At 48.8% G+C, this 17,255-nt stretch overlaps 6 protein-coding genes across 6 annotated transcripts; 2 read left to right on the forward strand and 4 right to left on the reverse strand.

Moving 5' to 3' along the window:
* Positions 1–120: 120 nt before the first annotated feature.
* On the reverse strand, positions 121–3,781 carry BDV27DRAFT_107389 (putative capsular associated protein). The gene is made up of 7 exons (XM_032064435.1): positions 3,605–3,781; positions 3,498–3,556; positions 3,043–3,362; positions 2,565–2,978; positions 2,353–2,499; positions 1,873–2,303; positions 121–1,822 (listed from the first exon to the last, which is right to left on the reverse strand). The coding sequence occupies exons 1-7, from the start codon at positions 3,646–3,648 to the stop codon at positions 253–255; spliced, it is 2,985 nt and encodes a 994-aa protein (XP_031928177.1). The 5' UTR covers positions 3,649–3,781; the 3' UTR covers positions 121–252.
* Positions 3,782–4,696: 915 nt separating this feature from the next.
* On the forward strand, positions 4,697–8,359 carry BDV27DRAFT_127412 (ribosome biosynthesis protein KRE33). The gene is made up of 2 exons (XM_032066755.1): positions 4,697–7,929; positions 8,001–8,359. The coding sequence occupies exons 1-2, from the start codon at positions 4,928–4,930 to the stop codon at positions 8,203–8,205; spliced, it is 3,207 nt and encodes a 1,068-aa protein (XP_031928178.1). The 5' UTR covers positions 4,697–4,927; the 3' UTR covers positions 8,206–8,359.
* Positions 8,360–8,370: 11 nt separating this feature from the next.
* BDV27DRAFT_127413 (putative disulfide isomerase) lies at positions 8,371–10,278 on the reverse strand. Its single transcript, XM_032066756.1, has 3 exons — positions 9,947–10,278; positions 9,883–9,890; positions 8,371–9,818 (listed from the first exon to the last, which is right to left on the reverse strand). Exons 1-3 carry the CDS (start codon positions 10,097–10,099, stop codon positions 8,555–8,557), a joined length of 1,425 nt encoding a protein of 474 aa, XP_031928179.1. The 5' UTR covers positions 10,100–10,278; the 3' UTR covers positions 8,371–8,554.
* Positions 10,279–10,382: 104 nt separating this feature from the next.
* BDV27DRAFT_171834 (F-box protein) lies at positions 10,383–12,161 on the forward strand. The gene has a single exon (XM_032075705.1). The coding sequence runs from the start codon at positions 10,550–10,552 to the stop codon at positions 12,098–12,100; it is 1,551 nt and encodes a 516-aa protein (XP_031928180.1). The 5' UTR covers positions 10,383–10,549; the 3' UTR covers positions 12,101–12,161.
* Positions 12,162–13,315: 1,154 nt separating this feature from the next.
* On the reverse strand, positions 13,316–15,001 carry BDV27DRAFT_171836 (DnaJ domain protein; the record flags this gene model as incomplete). Its single annotated transcript, XM_032075706.1, has 2 exons — positions 13,316–14,737; positions 14,840–15,001. 2 exons carry the CDS (start codon positions 14,999–15,001, stop codon positions 13,358–13,360), a joined length of 1,542 nt encoding a protein of 513 aa, XP_031928181.1. The 3' UTR covers positions 13,316–13,357.
* Positions 15,002–15,189: 188 nt separating this feature from the next.
* BDV27DRAFT_127417 (F1F0 ATP synthase subunit gamma) lies at positions 15,190–17,024 on the reverse strand. Its single transcript, XM_032066757.1, has 6 exons — positions 16,859–17,024; positions 16,140–16,714; positions 15,961–16,073; positions 15,880–15,900; positions 15,782–15,816; positions 15,190–15,730 (listed from the first exon to the last, which is right to left on the reverse strand). The coding sequence occupies exons 1-6, from the start codon at positions 16,912–16,914 to the stop codon at positions 15,637–15,639; spliced, it is 894 nt and encodes a 297-aa protein (XP_031928182.1). The 5' UTR covers positions 16,915–17,024; the 3' UTR covers positions 15,190–15,636.
* Positions 17,025–17,255: the final 231 nt, after the last annotated feature.

Genomic DNA, 17,255 nt, shown 5'->3' on the forward strand with positions numbered 1-17,255 from the left:
AGACTTTTACTTTCGCTCATGGATGTACATAGGTATCTGATAGCTGTAAATGGCGACATTCTTTATGCATTTAACCCCAGAAAATACTAGACAATCAGGTAGACTATTTCAAAGAGTGAGGTATATCGAACGGAATATATACATTATGTTGTAATTATGCACCCTGTGCGCCTGTGATTACACCAAGGAGGCAATAACAGTCGATATGTTGTCCGCTTACTGTGGTGTCCAATCGTGCAGTGTACGGGGACATCACTCTGTATATCCAAGTATATCTCTCTGATCATCAGTCAGCCGGCCCCATTCGAGAAGCAACCGAAAGAAATAGATCTCCATGTCTTCTTTTCGTAGAGCTCTTTCGGCCCATTTGCGACCTTCTTCTGCGATCCAGCGCCCTTGAAGATTGTGTGGCTCCATCATGGCTTTGGGTTGACCATTATCATCCACACCAACAGGTATGTCCACGCCACCAAAGTATGCCAAGGTACTCCACAGGCCGTGGAGACGGACATCAATGGGGACAAAGTGCAGCCAAGCTGTGATCCGTGAGTCGAACCACTGTCGAAACAGGCCGGTTTTGAATGGTAGGCTGTGACTTTGCAGGAAGGGAAGGAATCGGCCGCTAAAGCCAGCACCATCTGCATCAAATAGAAAGCGGTAACTCCAGTGACTTTGAAAGTCGACCCGACCTGCTGTGCCTAGTTCCTGCTTTTGGTCTTCACAGTCCTTTCTGCAGCGCACGATCGGATCGGTAACGTGGACAGAAGCATTCAAGCCGAGCTTCTCTGTAGGAGCCAAGCCGTCAAGAATCTGATATGAATATGTATCAGGTTTGTCTGCAGGTAGCAGTACTGACACCTTGTTGTATGTATTGTTGTTAACTAGATGTGCCAGGCGTTGACGCGGCATTCCTTGCCATTGGCCGTCGCGACTCACGCCTTCCGACGTGCCGCCAATCCAAAAAAGGCGGTTTTCTTTTTCCACATAGTCCAGATCCGGGTACTCTTCAGAAGGCTCGTATTTTATCTTATCCACGTAGTTCCACGGACTAGGGAAAATGATGTCGCCAAATCCAGAAATCGTACTCTGGCTAAAAACCGGAGCAAGATCTTGGGTCACCTTGAATGATGCAGGTGACACGAAAAATCCGTGAAAGGATGCAAGGTCAGGTTGGTGGCATATATCAGTTGCCACCGTCCAGTTCGACGGAAATTGTCCCATGGAGTGGGGACGAATACAGCCCATGCATATGTGGTGTCGATCCCACATTCGTCGAGATCGAGCCTTTGACGAGTAAGGACAAAGAGCGCTTACATAGCGATCGAATATATTTACAAAGGAGCTGTCGGTAAACATGGTCTCTGTCGTCTGATCTGCCGGCTCAATGGGCGCCCATCCTTCATCCCGGTCGCTCGACCACCCATTCGTTAACCCCTCACCAGGAGGAGGTGCTTGAGATCTGGCTTGAGCCCTAAAAACAGACATCTTCTCCCAGGGCACAGAGACTCGTGGCTCGTCGTTAAGATTGAAGGCTAAGTCCATGTCAGGTAGGTGTTCAGAGAATTTCTCAATGATCTTAGCAGCACTGATAACCATCCAGGCATGTGTTGGTTTGATACCCTGCTGAACTCTTGCTGTCCCATTACGTATACTGATTGCACCAATATCGTTGTATGGGTTTGTAGCGAGTTGGTGAGTTAGTTCCCTAATCTTTTCCGGCGGCAAGGCACGAAACGGCAGTAGATTGTCGTATATCTGATCAAACTCATCAATGACGACAGACGACCTACTAGTGGCATACTCGTACCATTTGTCGAAGCCCCTATATCGAGAGTCAGTATAGCATCTGGTGAGTCTTCTGAATTGACTTACGGTGGTGGATGTTGATTGTATTTTGCTCGATACTGGGCAACGGCTCCTGCCAGATTCTTGCTGCCACTGGCGCTGGATTTCCAGCGATCATGATGTTGTCTACCCTCATAAATAAGTAGGTCGATTGGGTGTACATTGGCTACACTGGGTTGGTGAGTGATCAGAATTAACACAAGGCCAAATATGACTGAAAAGAATATTCGCATGAACACGTTGAATACGTAAAGGAACTGCGGTTCTTCTTCAGAGGCCGTTTGGCCACAGAGATATAGCATAACACCCAGGAAGGTAAGAAGTAGTGCAGCAAAAGCACGAGAGGGGAGGATCAGTGGGAAAGGCTCCTGCCCGTTAAACAAGACCGAGGCCAGCGTAAAATTAACGAATACCGAGCCTGCTAATATAGAGATCCCAACCGCACCATAAAATGGCATCTGGAGCCAGTTAGAGATAGGTTTATCCGAACTAATATATGATGCTTACTAGTTGAAATGCGGACAGTACTGTAAAAGCAACTAATAGGCCTTGGCCTGCTGCACTTCGTAAATAGTGGGAGTTGACAAAGCCGCCATCCCCAGGCGCCACCTTTTTGAGAATAAGCGCCGCGATTGTACAAATCACAGCAACCCCCTATGAAGTGTGGACAGTTAGATCATCTCAATTATGCACCGTTGACCACAAGTAGACAGACTTACAAGAAAGCCATAGCCCCAAGAAACCAACGCTTGCTTTTTCTTTCCATCCCGAGACCGGTTACCTTCCCGGCAAAATTCAGCAGCACCGATTAGAACCAAGGTATCTAAAATAACGCTGAGAAACCTATACACCCGAAACCGTGGATGTAGCCCGGATATGATAGGGCAGATGTATGTCGATTGCCTGCCTTCATCAAATGTAGTAACGAGAAGACCACCAGCCATGATGAATACAGCCGATAACACATTCCTGAAGCGGCTCCGACAAAGGTAGAAATGCGCGCGGCTGGCTACAGCGACGAACATGCGCAGATGCGCATTTGAAGGGCCTTCCGGCGCAATCCATTTCTGATTTGGTCGGCCACGCTGGTTGCGCCAGTAATCGTATAACGCAATGAGGAATGGGATCATGCACTAGAATTGGTTGCTCATTATCGGCATGTGTGTCCTGAGTCAGGCTTTTCGTAGGTACACTTACAGCATATCCCACTGGTGCGCATTCACCGTTGACATTGATTTGGTGATATAGAGCGATCCGTATGCAACCCATGCCCGTAACTAAACAAACTCCAATCCACCGACTCGATCCAAGTATTTTCCGGCTGGGAAAGTTACCATTGTGGTTACTCGGGGAAGGTGGCTCTTCTGCGGTGGAATTGCTAAGCTCCGTGAGGGGTATGGCGGAATACTTGTGCGCAGGAGACGATATTGTGGGGAAAGAGTCGGCGAATCTGCTCGTGATCAAAAGAGAGATAGCTGCAAAGAAACAGGCTAGGGTAGCAGATTCAAGTGGATGGTCTGTTCATTCCGTTGTGTTAGCTGCATACTTGCATACACCGTATATGCTGTTCTTTTTAACGCCCAATTGCCGCCCAGTACATTCCATTACACCCCATTTCGTCCTTAGCGCGAGAATGTATAGGATTGACTCACCAAAAGCGAAAGTGGTGGTGTAAGAAGTCGCAAGGAAAGTACAGCTCAATAAGAATGCCCTGCGCGCTTGGTTAGCTATTACGGGGCAAAGTAGGACAGTCACTTACACCAAAGAGGCTTTGAGCCCCGATTCGGCGGAGAAAAGATTCATTGAGACAGAATATGATCATGTGTGTTAGCACAGGAAGCCATTACAGTGACCAATTGCCAATTTGCATCATGCTGCGCCGACCAAAAAGCGCACAGAATACTGAGGAACAAGGGACTCGGGGCGGCTATGGAGCGACTATCGACTAGTTTAAACTGCCTGGGGAATTTTAAATTTGTTGGGTGGAGACGTCAAGGGGCGGGAAGGGTCGATTCGATTAAGTTGTAAGGTAGGGTAGTATGTACACGGTATGTACAGTCCTATGAAGGTCATAACTGTGAAGCAGAGACCCTGGAGAGGATATTGTACCTGACCCCTCCAAGGTTACTCCGTGTTAGGGGTGCGACGGTATCAAGCCAGCGGATGAATTGCGTCAACGAAACAAGGTCGACCATGGGTGATTTGCCCGTCTTTGCTGGAATGGGAGAGCTTAGACTGTCCGCCGTGGAGCCAGCCAGGAAAATCAAATGCACGCCAGTGACGATCATTGAACGAGGTCTGTTTTAGCCTTGGGTGCCGTGTCATGCCAAGTTTATTTTTGGCTGATGTTGAGCACCCGCTGAGCAAATCATATCACAGAATTGAAGCCCCAAAAGTTGCTTTTCTTTGGTGACGGTCGATTGGAAATGATAAGGTAGTTCCCGGCTCTCAAAAACTGCCGTGTCTCCCTATTCCATTGCATTCCATTGGAAATAGATCTGTTAATTGACAAAGAACCGACAGGTGAAAGAAGGGAAAATCGTCGAATACAGGTATCATATCATATGCAGAGATAGTCGAATATTCGTCATCTAGATGATGAAGCTTCAGCGATTGATGGAGTCCAACTAAATTAACCCAACTTTAATGCCCGGTCCACTGACTCCCTTTTCCTAATTTGGACGTGAGAGTGCTCTATTCCTGAAGAGGAAAAGTCGTGGGTTATGTAATCGCACGAGGGCGGTGACTCTTACTAGGCGGTGGCGTCTGGCAGTATGGTCTCCGCCTGATAACTTTTTTTTTACTTTTTCTTTTTTTTTTTGGCTGAGCAAAAAAGGTCACAACACACGGACGGCAGTTTACAATTCCAGACCCAGTCGCCGGAATCACTTTTGATATCACTTATAAAGGGTTTGGTCTGCGGTTTATAAGAATTCAAGGCTGTGTGTGGAGTTCGTGGTCAGTCTAGGAACCTGGACAATATCTCCGTACCCACTCACAGTTTTTTACCTCCAACGGATTCGCCTTTTCTACGAATTGGTTGCTTGGGCAGTTGCAACAGCCAGAGAAAGCTCCAACCACAATGCCGCGTAAGGCGATTGATTCGCGCATTCCTGCGCTTATCCGCAATAACTTGCAGGAGAAGAAACGAAGCTTTTTCGTCGTTGTTGGTGACCGCGCAAAAGATGCGATCGTCAACCTGCACTACATTATGTCGTCGCACGATGTCAAACAGAACAAGTCCGTTCTCTGGGCGTATAAGAAGGATCTTTTGGGATTTACCAGTCATCGCAAGAAGCGTGAGGCAAAGATCAAGAAGGAAGTGAAGAGGGGCATCCGTGAACCGAACCAAGAAGACCCTTTCGAATTATTCATCACTCTTAACCAGATTCGTTACGTCTACTACAAAGAGACGGAAAAGATCCTAGGTAATACCTATGGAATGTGTATCCTCCAAGATTTCGAAGCCATCACACCGAACCTGCTCGCCCGAACAATCGAAACCGTGGAAGGTGGTGGAATTGTGCTATTGCTCCTGAAGGGCATGAGCAGTTTGAAGCAACTCTATACATTATCGATGGATATTCACTCAAGATATAGGACAGAAGCACATGATGATGTGGTCGCACGTTTCAACGAGCGGTTCATTCTTTCTCTTGGTAGTTGCGATTCGTGCTTGGTTGTCGACGATGAACTAAATGTCTTGCCGATCTCCGGAGGAAAGAACGTCAAACCACTGCCACCACCAGATTCTATCGATACTTCTAATACTGGCACAAAGAAGGAGCTGAAGGAAATCAAGGAGAGCTTGGCAGACTCGCAACCAGTCGGGTCGCTGATTAGCTTGGCTCGCACTGTTGATCAGGCGAAAGCACTCCTGACTTTTGTCGACGCAATTGCGGAGAAGACGCTCCGGAGTACGGTTGCCCTGACTGCCGGAAGAGGACGAGGAAAGTCGGCAGCTTTGGGTGTTGCCATTGCAGCGGCTGTTGCGCATGGTTACAGCAATATCTTCATCACGTCTCCTAGTCCGGAGAACTTGAAGACACTGTTCGAATTTGTGTTCAAGGGATTCGATGCTCTTGGCTACCTTGACCATGTTGACTATACCATTCTTCAATCCACTAACCCTGACTTCAACAAGGCTATTGTCAGGGTTAACATTCATCGGCAGCACCGTCAGACCATCCAGTACATTCAGCCCCAAGATGCCCATGTCCTAGGCCAGGCCGAGCTGCTAGTCATTGATGAGGCGGCAGCAATCCCCCTCCCCCTTGTCCGCAAATTAATGGGTCCTTACCTTGTCTTCATGGCTTCCACTATCAATGGTTATGAAGGTACTGGCAGGTCCCTCTCTTTGAAGCTGATTCAACAACTTCGTGAGCAATCACGCGGAGGACTCAAGGCCAGTGGCGGAGAGGACATTGATGTCGCTGATCGCGCAACCGGGAAGGCGGCGAAAAACACCGATAAGAGCCTAGGTGGACGGTCTCTGAGAGAGATCACCCTGTCCGAACCCATCAGATACGCCCCAGGAGATTCTGTAGAGAAGTGGCTGAACAAGGTTTTATGCCTCGACGCGACGTTGCCGAAGTCCAAGATGAACACGCAAGGCTGCCCGCATCCCTCTCAGTGTCAGCTGCTTCAAGTCAACCGCGATACCCTGTTCTCGTTCCACCCTGTTTCTGAGAAGTTCCTTCAGCAGATGATGGCTCTCTATGTTGCTAGTCACTACAAGAACACACCTAACGACCTTCAGCTCATGAGTGATGCCCCGGCGCATCAGCTTTATGTTCTTGTTCCACCAATTGACGAGGATGCTACCAAGCTTCCGGAGCCTCTGTGTGTTATCCAGGTTGCGCTGGAAGGTCGCATCAGCAGACAGAGTGTCCTCAACAGCTTGAGCCGTGGTCAACGTGGTGGAGGTGATTTGATCCCATGGCTTGTTAGCCAGCAGTATCAGGACGAGGACTTTGCTGGTCTTTCGGGTGCCAGAATTGTCCGTATCGCAACCAACCCAGAGTATTTGAACATGGGTTATGGTTCTCGTGCTTTGGAGCTCTTGGTTGATTTCTATGAAGGCAAGTTCACTAGCCTTTCTGAAGACGTCAACGAGACACAGGACGAAATGGTCAGAGTAACGGACGAGGAGCTCACGAACTCCAACCTTCTGGATGACAATATCCATGTTCGTGACATCCGCTCCATGCCACCCCTTTTCGGAAAATTGTCCGAACGCCGCCCAGATGCTCTTGACTACCTTGGTGTCAGCTATGGCCTGACACCATCCCTCCACAAGTTCTGGAAGCGTTCTGCCTTTGCCCCCGTTTACCTCCGCCAAACGCCTAATGATCTAACGGGCGAGCATTCATGCGTGATGCTGCGTACTCTCTCCTCTGGGCCAAATGATTCCAGCTGGCTGGGTGCTTTCGCACGGGACTTCCACAAGCGTTTCCTTGCCCTACTATCGTACCAATTCCGCGAGTTCCCCTCCGTGCTTTCCCTCAGCATTTGTGAGTCCGCCAACGCAGGTGCCAAACTAGACCCCTCTATCATCTCGGCTCTCCTCAAGAAGTCCGACCTCGACGCCGCCTTCTCCCCCTTCGATCTCAAGCGTATCGACAGTTACGCCAACAATCTCCTCGACTACCACGTCATCCTCGACATGGTCCCCACCATCGCAGAGTACTACTTCTCCGGCCGCCTCAACGGCAAAGTCAGCCTCTCCGGGGTGCAACAGTCCATCCTCCTGGCCGTCGGCCTGCAACACAAGAGTATGGACGACCTTGAGAAGGAATTGAGCCTACCCTCATCTCAGCTCCTGGCCATGTTCCTCAAGATCATCCGTAAGATGTCTACTCACTTCCGCTCTGTCATCGAGGGCGCCGTCGCAGAGACTATGCCTTCCGAGCAAGTTCCCGTGGCCCAGGCTTCTACTGATGCACACGACGACGTGATCGCCGACGAGCGCTTCAAGCCCCTGGAGACTGGCCTGGATGAGGAGCTCCGCGAGGGAGGACAGCAAGTGGACGCAGAGTTGCGCGAGAAGCAGCGGGCCTTGATTGATGCTCTTCCTCTCGACAAGTGAGTGGTTTCCATTTACAGATATTCCCAGTAGCCTGTTGAATGAGCAATAACTGATTTATAGCCTTCAGATACGAGATCAACAACGGTAGTGCTGCGTGGGAGGATGCTGAGAAGCAGATCCGGGGTGGAGGCGCCTCGACGGTCAGCATTAAGTCGTCGAAGCCCAGCAAGCGGAAGAAGGGAGAGTCGGCTCGTGAAATTTACGACCAGGAGATTGATTCGAAAAGACAGAAGATCATTAAGAAAGGAACGGAAGGCAAGAAGAAGCACTAATGATCTGCGACTGTTGATTTAGGAGCCTGGCATATGCGCCATAGAAGCATACTTTTTCTTTTGGGTTTTTCACAAAACAAAGATGGTGTTTATCTGGCAGTTTGGGGATTCTGTCTAGAACAAAACTGATTTTCGTGACCTACCCTCTTGTATATACGTGACCGATTTCTATATTAAAAAGTTCATTGAAATTCAACTACCTCCGTTGTAAAAACTACATCCTATTCATTGACTAACCGTAACGCCTCCGCTCCAAGCTACTTGAAATAGTTGGACCTCTGCTAAAGAAGGAGCGTAGACGTCCACCAACTATAGCTACGGCCCAGATCCAGGTGCTAACAGTTTCGACTTACAACTCGTCATGATCGGCGGTTTGTTTCTCAGTCTCGACCTCAGCCTCGGCCTCGGTGACGACGACCCCTTCAGGGAGCTTGCTCTTAGAGCCTTCGCCCAAACGAATAGCGTCAACCCAGGACTCAACACGGGCCAAACTGTAGTCCGCGTTGTCCGATGGGTCGTACCTCCGCCACCAGCCCCTGCGTCCGTTCAACGCGATGACCTCCACTGACTTGCTATCCTCAGAAAGACCGAGCCCAGCCCGCAGAGTTGCGGCCCCGCTGTTAGTAGCTGGGACACTGTAGAACGGGAAGAGGTGCGCCTGGCGCACCGCGTGCTTATGTACAATCTCAGATAAACTGACAACGGCCTCCTTCGCGGAGCTGGGAATGTCGGCGTCAGCTTCGGTGGACTCTGGAAGAAGAGCCAAAATACAAGTGCCGGATTTGGGTGTTAGACAGGCAGACTCCAGCGCTTCCACAGTAGGAAGGGAAGTAATAGGGGGTGCCTGGATGGGAACTTGTGCGGGCTTCGATTCCTGCGCATTGTCGGGGACAACTTTGGGGTCAGGAGACCCAGTTGGCTTCAAGTTCTCTGCTTCATCATCTAGAACCGTTGTAGACTTAGAACGTGCGGACGATGACTTAGATGGCTTTGAGGACTTGGTCTTGGAGCTTGTGGCAGAGGGAGCAGCGTTGGGGGCCGCGACTTGGCTGAGGAACTCCACCATTGGCTTCTTTTTGAGCTCGCCATCATACACAATATGCTCCTGCTCGCCTCCGGGGAGGAGGACGAGTTTGGGGAATTCCTCAATGCCAAATCTCTCTACAGCATCGGACTCCTTGCTACGAATTTGGGCAACCTTGATTGATCCAAGGAAGTCAATCGCAAGGGCTCGGATGAGAGCGCTCGTGGTGCCTTTCTCGGTGAAAAGAATAGCCTTCGAGGATTCTTCGTTTTCAGAGAGCCACTTGTCCAGATCCTTGTCGGTAACCCTCTTCACATGGTTTGGGATGCGGTCCACCACCGCATCAACTATAGCTTTGGCGGTCCTCTGGCCCTGGTAATCTTCCACCCTTGGTGCGCCAGATTTCTTGGAAGGTGTCACGATCTTGAGTGTCGGGAAGCCCTGTATACCCAACCGGCCACACAAGGGTTTATTTTCGTCATCATCACAGTTGACGGCGGCAACGTTGGCCAAACCGTCCAAGTTCTTGGCTGCTTTCTCGTAGGCAGGTTTCAGGTTCTGGCAGTGGCCACACCAGGGAGCGTAGAATCTGGTGTAAAGGGACACATATTAGGAATTGGCGATCATGGTAGGAGGGGGAATAGAGCGCTTACTCTACGATCTGTGAGATGGTTAACACTGTTGTTAGCATTGATAGTCAGTAACAGTTCACCTTACCGATGCGTGATTGGACTTGGCAATGAGCCGATCATAAGACTTTTGATCCACCTGCAGCACAGGCGACTTTTTAGTGTACAACCCATCAGCGTTGACTGGGAGGGCTGTAAGAAGTGACGCGACAAGAAGAAGTGCAGAGCTTGGCTGCCACATCTTGAATTTGAAAGTGAGAGCTTTCCTTTGGGATTAACTCCTTTTTTTTTTTTTTTTTTTTTTTGAAAGGGTATACTATGACTGGTGTTTATAGTATGTAATAGGTGAAAACCCCTCTAGTAAGAGAGGAAACACTATTTATGGTTGGTCAGACGTTGAAAGAGAAGCAATGAAGCAATGTGTCCTAAAGACGCGCTCTTGGCATGTGACGGGAAAGCTTCCGCTCCGCCCCATAAATACACTTACTTAATGATTTAATACAAAAGTGCGACGTGGGGGTACAGTCGGTCACCCCCATGCTCTCTCAGAAGCCCTTCGCCTTTCATGGGGACTTGAGAAGTTGCTCAGGACCGCCTCGCCTATACTTTGAAAATGAAATTAAATTTATCAATGCTTAACTCTCTTCTGCGTTCGTGAAAGGAAGCTCTATAGCCCACCCCCACGTTCACAATGGCAGTGGGCATGGTTGACACACCAGCAACTACTCGAGACCGTGAGGCTCTGGGAATGTCCATGTTGCCACGAGAGATTTTCTGGATGATCTTGAACTATCTCAGTCCTAGAGACATCGTCCGTTGCCGCCGTGTTTCCCAATCTTGGAGTCAGAGCTTCGGAAACCCCGCAAATCTTATCCCACTCTTGAGGACGTTCTTTCCCTTGGCGAAAGAGGTTAGGGAGCTTCATGGTAAAGATATTGACTGCATGCTGGAGACTACAGAAGACGATATCTATTGGTGCCGGCTCTTCGATCAGCTTGCCTCTAGGTATGATCATCTTAGCCAAGGGAAACCTAAATCTATCCAGAAGCACAAACTTTGTGATGACTTCGGCATATCTGGGGAAAGAGAATGGTTCCACGTGCAACCATGGGAAAACCATGCTAGTCACCTCATGCAGCGCGTTGATTGCCCGTTCCCAGAGTCGTTCTGGTCGTATGAGGATGGTCTGATAGTGTATCCGAGCGCAGATCACTCATGCCTTGTGCTCTTGGACCTAGACAGTGATAGGAAATTTATGGTTCCTTTCATTATCACAGGCAAAGTGATTCGCAGAATTCGACTACAGAAAAGAGTTCTTGTTGTGGAGTGGGCAGAACCCAAGGCCTTCCATTGGTTAAATGACAGTGACGGCGTGCATCGCCACTTTGCTTCATCATTTGACGTGACAGAGGCTGCTAGTGGATGGAGCATCAAGTTTCGGAATGAGTGGAAGATCATGTTTCTTGGTCACCCACTCAGTGAGAGGGATCGCTTCTATTCCACTCACAGCGAAACACATTATGCCATCTATATTTGGCAGCCCAATCGCAGTTTGTACACTGCAGATGACGATGCTCCGATCGAGTCGCTATCTATCTGGGATATCTCAAAACCATCAGACTATCGGCCTTCCTTGGACCCAACCGGACGTCTGCGAGAAGCTGGCCAAGACAATGGTCCGTCTATTATAACGCGTTTTGGGTTCAGGGAATTAGGGTTCTACTCTGTCAGGCAGCGCGGGTTCCCGGGTGTGCAATGCTTGACCATTAGTGCGGACAACCAATCTATTGATATTGTCGAGAACTTGTGTACAGGGCCAGTCGATCGCCTAGTTGCGCCGACCGAGTGGACATCACAGGTGCAAATTACTAGCATTCCAATCTCCGGCGAAGGGCCTTGCTGGAGGCGGTTCGACACTCAGGTACTTCCTCCCTACCGTGGGAACAACAGTCTACAAACAAAACCTCTTACCTTTGCCATATGCGATGAGCCATGGTATGCTGTCGTCTCCGAGGCATATGATGAGAAGGCCGAGGTTGGCTTCTGCCTCCATTTGTCTCCTATCACATGGCCATTTGATTTGAAAATGTTTCTGAGCATCCGAACTCCATCGTCAAGTAAAACATTGAAGCATGAGGAGGTTTTCGAGCTCATAGGTAAAGGAAGGATTTGCGGAAATGAAAGGCACTTGGTTGGTGAGAATGCAAACCGTGAACTTGTCGTCTATCGATTTGATAAGTAAAAAAGAAAGAAAGAAAAAAGGAAAAAAGAATGTAAAAGTCTATCTTTGAAACGCGTGGCCATGTTACGTATATGTTGTAGACATCAAGTCAAATGATTATCGTGGGGGTTTCCAAGTACCCAAGTCATAATTTCAAATCCTCAGTTTACGACCGAGCATCTATCATGAAAGGAGGGAGGGAAAAGCACTGGCAGTTCAACGGTGAGTCTTTAAGTATATCTCTGTTAGGGCAAGAATATCTCATAGTCACTAAGGAAAGACTATACCCATCTACCGTGATTACCATGTAGACCGAGAACTACCACAGCTTCCACAAGGAATTCTGAATGATGAACAAAAAATTCGGTGGTTGCCTCCACCTCATACACCACACTGGACCCCTGCATTGTACCATATGCAATCTTTGTACCGTGGGAGGAACTATGAACAACCCGGATTGGCACGGACGATCAAGGGCTGTATTGAGTAAGCCTGGCACTGCCAACCTGGCTTGGTACTAAATCCAGACTTTGACTATATATGGGATGCCGATTTGATTGAAGTCGGGGCCAAGAAGCCCTCTACTATCCCTAGCGCAGGCGATGTTGTGGACATATGGTGGTTCTCACAGGATTTATGTCAAGCCGTTTAGTTTATGGATCAGTTGTTGGAGGAAAAGACGCCGAAGATGCTGGAGAAGTTCAGGGATGGCAATGCAAGGAATCTGGAGACGTATTTGAAGCGGTGGGGGTTTAAGTGAAGGATCTATTCAGCTATATTAATCACGTATTATAGATAGTTGACAATTTGATTGCTTACATATGATTACCAATATGATGCTCTTCAATAATAACAGAAAGCCTTCTTAGTACCTATTCAAAACTTAGCTAGCATCAGATGCTGTAAGATTCCATGTAAATCCTCCGAGGTTTGACTAACGCGTCTACAACAGACATTCTTGTTGAAGAAGAGAACGTCTGAAGGTACTGTATAGTGAATTAAATATTGTCTACATGAAGGCATGTATCATGCTAGATTCTGCTAAAGCACCGAGAAACTATATTCTTCTTGGGGAGATAATCTTGGCTAATCTTGATTTGCAGGAGTGTAGTGTATATCCATACTCAATGAAGAGTCAAATATCTGCCATTTGATATGGCACAAGTCATCTTTTCCTTCATAATAAGAACCGAATACAACGGTATTGATATGAATCATCGAGCATATCTCGACTGGGGGAGCTCAAGCATCTTGTAACAAGAAGATAGGGGGCAGAAGTCACTCCTCGTAGTGAAACTTACAGTCAACACACGCCCTGATCCCACACCCCGGGCAGGAAAGAGTGTAGATGGGCATCCACCGGTGGCACATTTCACATTCCGATGATCCAAATTCCTTGTTCCAATAACCCAGATGACGACAATGCTCTGGGTTCACCCGGACAGTTGCTGCAGGCTCTGCTCCGGGAAACTCTAGCCGGAGAGTCTCTAGCCAGCCACAGAAGGACTCCATCACAAGACCTCTGAGCTCGGTGTGGACATCTTCTTCCGTGTATCGACCGCTAGGATGATTTAGTTTCTCCTTGAAGTGTGGGATTAAAGGATCGAGGACTGAACGTGAGCTTGGTGAAGATCCATTGGTGGGCATGGCTTGCGAGGTCGCGTTGTCGCCATTAGAGCAGACTTCTCCTTCGTCGCTAAAACTGTGGAAAGTTTCATTTTTCTCAGAATCTGACTCCTCTCCAGAGATAACCTCTGTTTCATCCACCGGGTCAACTGGTTCTCCAATGCTCGCCATGTCAAGCAGATCTTCACCGTCAGAGAAGGGGGCCTGTCGTGCGCTTTCATATTCGGCCTGGGTTTGTTGCGTAGAGGTAATTGAGAAGGTGGGATCGTCCTCCTCTTCCTTCTCTCCCTGTTGGTCGTTTCCTCCATATCCATCGCATCCACCACATTTTTCATAACCTTGTTTTCCTGCATATCCCCCTTCCTCATAGTATTCTTCATACCCTTCGTCTTCTTCCTGCTCTTCATACTCCTCTCCACCCTCGTATCCTTCATATTCTTCCTTGCCTTCGTGCTCTTCACGTTCCTCACACTGTTGATTTTCTTCATCACAAACTTCTTCCTCAGACTCAGAACGTGCGTTGGTACCAGCCATACCACCCTCCTCAGCGTAACCCTGTTTGTCTTCTTCATCCAACACCTCGCCTCTCTCCGTCTGTTCCTCATCACGCATTACATAGGCACGCATAGTCTCCCTCCTTCTATCCTGCCTCATCATTTCCTCAGTCTCCGGATCATATGTCCAAGTATAACCCGAAATATCCGGGTCGCCTTCATAAGCCTCCCACTGCTCGCACTCCCGCCTCAGTTGCTCTTCATACTCGCGCTCCCTCTCACATCGTCTGATCTCCTCCTGCGATGCCGGAGAATAAGGATCCATATGGACGCTATTCGCATAACTAAACATATACCGCCCGCTCATACTACGCAGGGCAGACAAATCAGGACTCGAAGCCGCCCATTCCCAAGAAGATGAAGTGTCCTGTTTAGAGAGATTGATGGCCTCTTCTCTAAAAATACGTCTGCTCCGCAGTTCTGCGTCGTGCTTTCCCCGGCGGCTACTATCGCGGAGGATTTCGACGGCTTGTTGAATCTTCAAATACATGATCCGGTCAGTGTAAACTGAGTCAAGTAACTGAAAGGTAGGGTGATATATGAGAAATATGCGGAACAGAGTATTGTGATTGTACTGTACCTTCTGGAATTCGAGGTGAGCATCATCTGCACCTGTCTTGTCGGGGTGGTACTTTAGAGCGAGTCTTTTGTAGGCACTGTTGACGCCCTTCAGGTCTGCATTTGGATTTATGCCCAGAATCTCGTAGCAGTTCATCGTAGTTCTTCCGATTGTGGAGGCCATGGAGGGTGATCTATCTCTTGGTATATGTTGGGCTTTGGGGTTGAGGTACTTTTCTAGCCTGCGAGAATCGTTGTTCGAGGTAGGGAGAATGGGATATTGTGAGACGTATGTGAATTTTAGGAAGGGGAAATGAAGGCCTTGCTTGGGAGGAAAGCTCTATTTAATGGCAGAGTATAGTAGTTATTCATCGACTCCATTCGAGTAGACTGGGAAAGCTGAATGGGAAGTCTGTGGCTTAGTTGGAGTGAAACATAAGAGTCACTGTTTGCATGTAAGACAAGTAGTGCACTTTCCGTTTGATTCACATTGTTTGTTGTCACGGTGGTTGCCAGTCTCAGACCAGGGGAATATCATGTGCCCAGTCTCAGAAAAGCACCGTCTTGTACAAGAAACGGTGAATTCTCTGAAACAGCAATATCCGAGGCGGTAAAACGATAATAGGCAACGAACGAGGGGGAAGAAAAATGATAAAAACAAGAGCAATAAGAAAAAGTTACAATACTTGGCCAGGGGGGAAAACGAGACAAAAGAAAGATGGATAGACTGATTTACAGGCTGATAAAAATCTAGCTAGGTATTTAAGAGTAAGTCTACACACATGTCGACTCCTTCCCACTGAAGCATCATAAAAGCTTCTACATGTCAGCACTGGCGGTGGCACCAGTAATAATTTCAACCAGTTCACCGGTAATGGCGGCTTGACGCTGACGGTTGTACAGAATCTGGAACCTGCAGGACATTAGATTTTGGATCCCAGTTTATGTATTGAGCGGTACTCACTTGTTGATCATCTCACCAGCGTTCTTCGAGGCGTTCTGTAAAGAAATGGTTCGTTAGTCTAGGTCAACGAGCACCTCAACTGTTCAGGTGATACTTGCCTCCATTGCATTACGACGGGCCTGTGGATCGATGAGTTAGTAATGATTCGAATATCCACACTATATCGGTAATGAACTTACAGAAATCTCACAAGCGTGGCCTTCAGCCATAGCCCAGAACAGGCTGTTGGCAAGAGCATATTCACGGAGGTTGGCAAGAGCCTGGTCGTCAATCTCGAAGGAGGAGATGTTGGCTTTGGAGAAAAAGTTCAGCATACTAGTCTTTTATATAAGCGAGAAGACGGTTAAAAAACACTAACCGGACTTGGTGATGGCCTCCTCGGAGTAAGCCTCAACAGTGGCGGGCTCGTAGCTCTGGGCGTTGATCCACTTGTTGTAGATGATCTTAACGCTGGCGTAGTCGGCGGGCAGCAGAGCAATCTGGTCGGCAACGGCCTGGGCATCAGCAAAGGTGGGAATGTCCTTGCAGACGTTGGCGAAGCTCAGGACGAGAGCGTTGGGGTTGGTTCTGGAGAGCTGAGCCTTGGCCTTCTCACCAAGAACCACGATGTCGGCGTCGGTGTGTTCCAGGAGGATACGACGGGTAGCCTTGCTCAGACCGGAGTGGATACCACCACAAAGACCCTTGTCGGAGCTGGCGACGACGAGCAAAGTCTTCTTGTCTTCGAGGGGCTTGGTCTCGGCCTTCTCGAAAACGGTGTTGGAGGTCTCACCGTAGGTGCGAGACTCATCCATGGCCTTCTGAGCGCGGGTAAGACGGGTAGAAGCAATGACCTTCATGGTGTTGGTGATCTTTTCAATGTTCTTGATGGACTTAAGACGGCCCTCGATTTCACGCAGAGTCGCGAAGTTGGCGGCATTGGGAGGAGCAGTGCTTCACAAAGAAATTAGTAAATGGCCACCGTATTGAACGCAATCATCCTAGAATCCCAAGGTTTTCTCTTTTCTTCGCGGATGATTGGAGGTCTGTTTTGGAAGGTGCCCAGGTGGGTGTGAAGAGGTCCGGAAGAGAACTCACCGGGTGACAACAGCACTACCGGCCCTGACGGCCGGGCGAACAGCACGAGAGAACATTATGAGGTCGGACCGTAAGGTCAAGATATAATGACCAGCGATGGAAAGCTGCAGAGGGAAGAGCCGCGAGGGTGGGTAGTGAGACCTCTGCTTTAGCGGGAAGAGAAGACGTTGACTTGGACTCCTGTTTCTGTTCGTCCGACAGCCGGCAGAACGGGAACAAAGCCGCACTATTCCTGAACGGGAAGGTTGTCGGGGAGACCTGAAAAGCCAGATGCGCAGTACGCACAAACCTTTAACCCGAAAATCCCGGCATTCCTCTTCAGGCATGCAGGCATCGACGCTCAGCCAGCCTCGGAGCAGGTTGTGTCAATGACGCTGTGTTTTGGGTTGGTCGCCTC

The sequence above is a fragment of the Aspergillus caelatus genome, assembly GCF_009193585.1.
Source record: "Aspergillus caelatus strain CBS 763.97 unplaced genomic scaffold BDV27scaffold_75, whole genome shotgun sequence".
NCBI classification, from domain to species: domain Eukaryota; kingdom Fungi; phylum Ascomycota; class Eurotiomycetes; order Eurotiales; family Aspergillaceae; genus Aspergillus; species Aspergillus caelatus.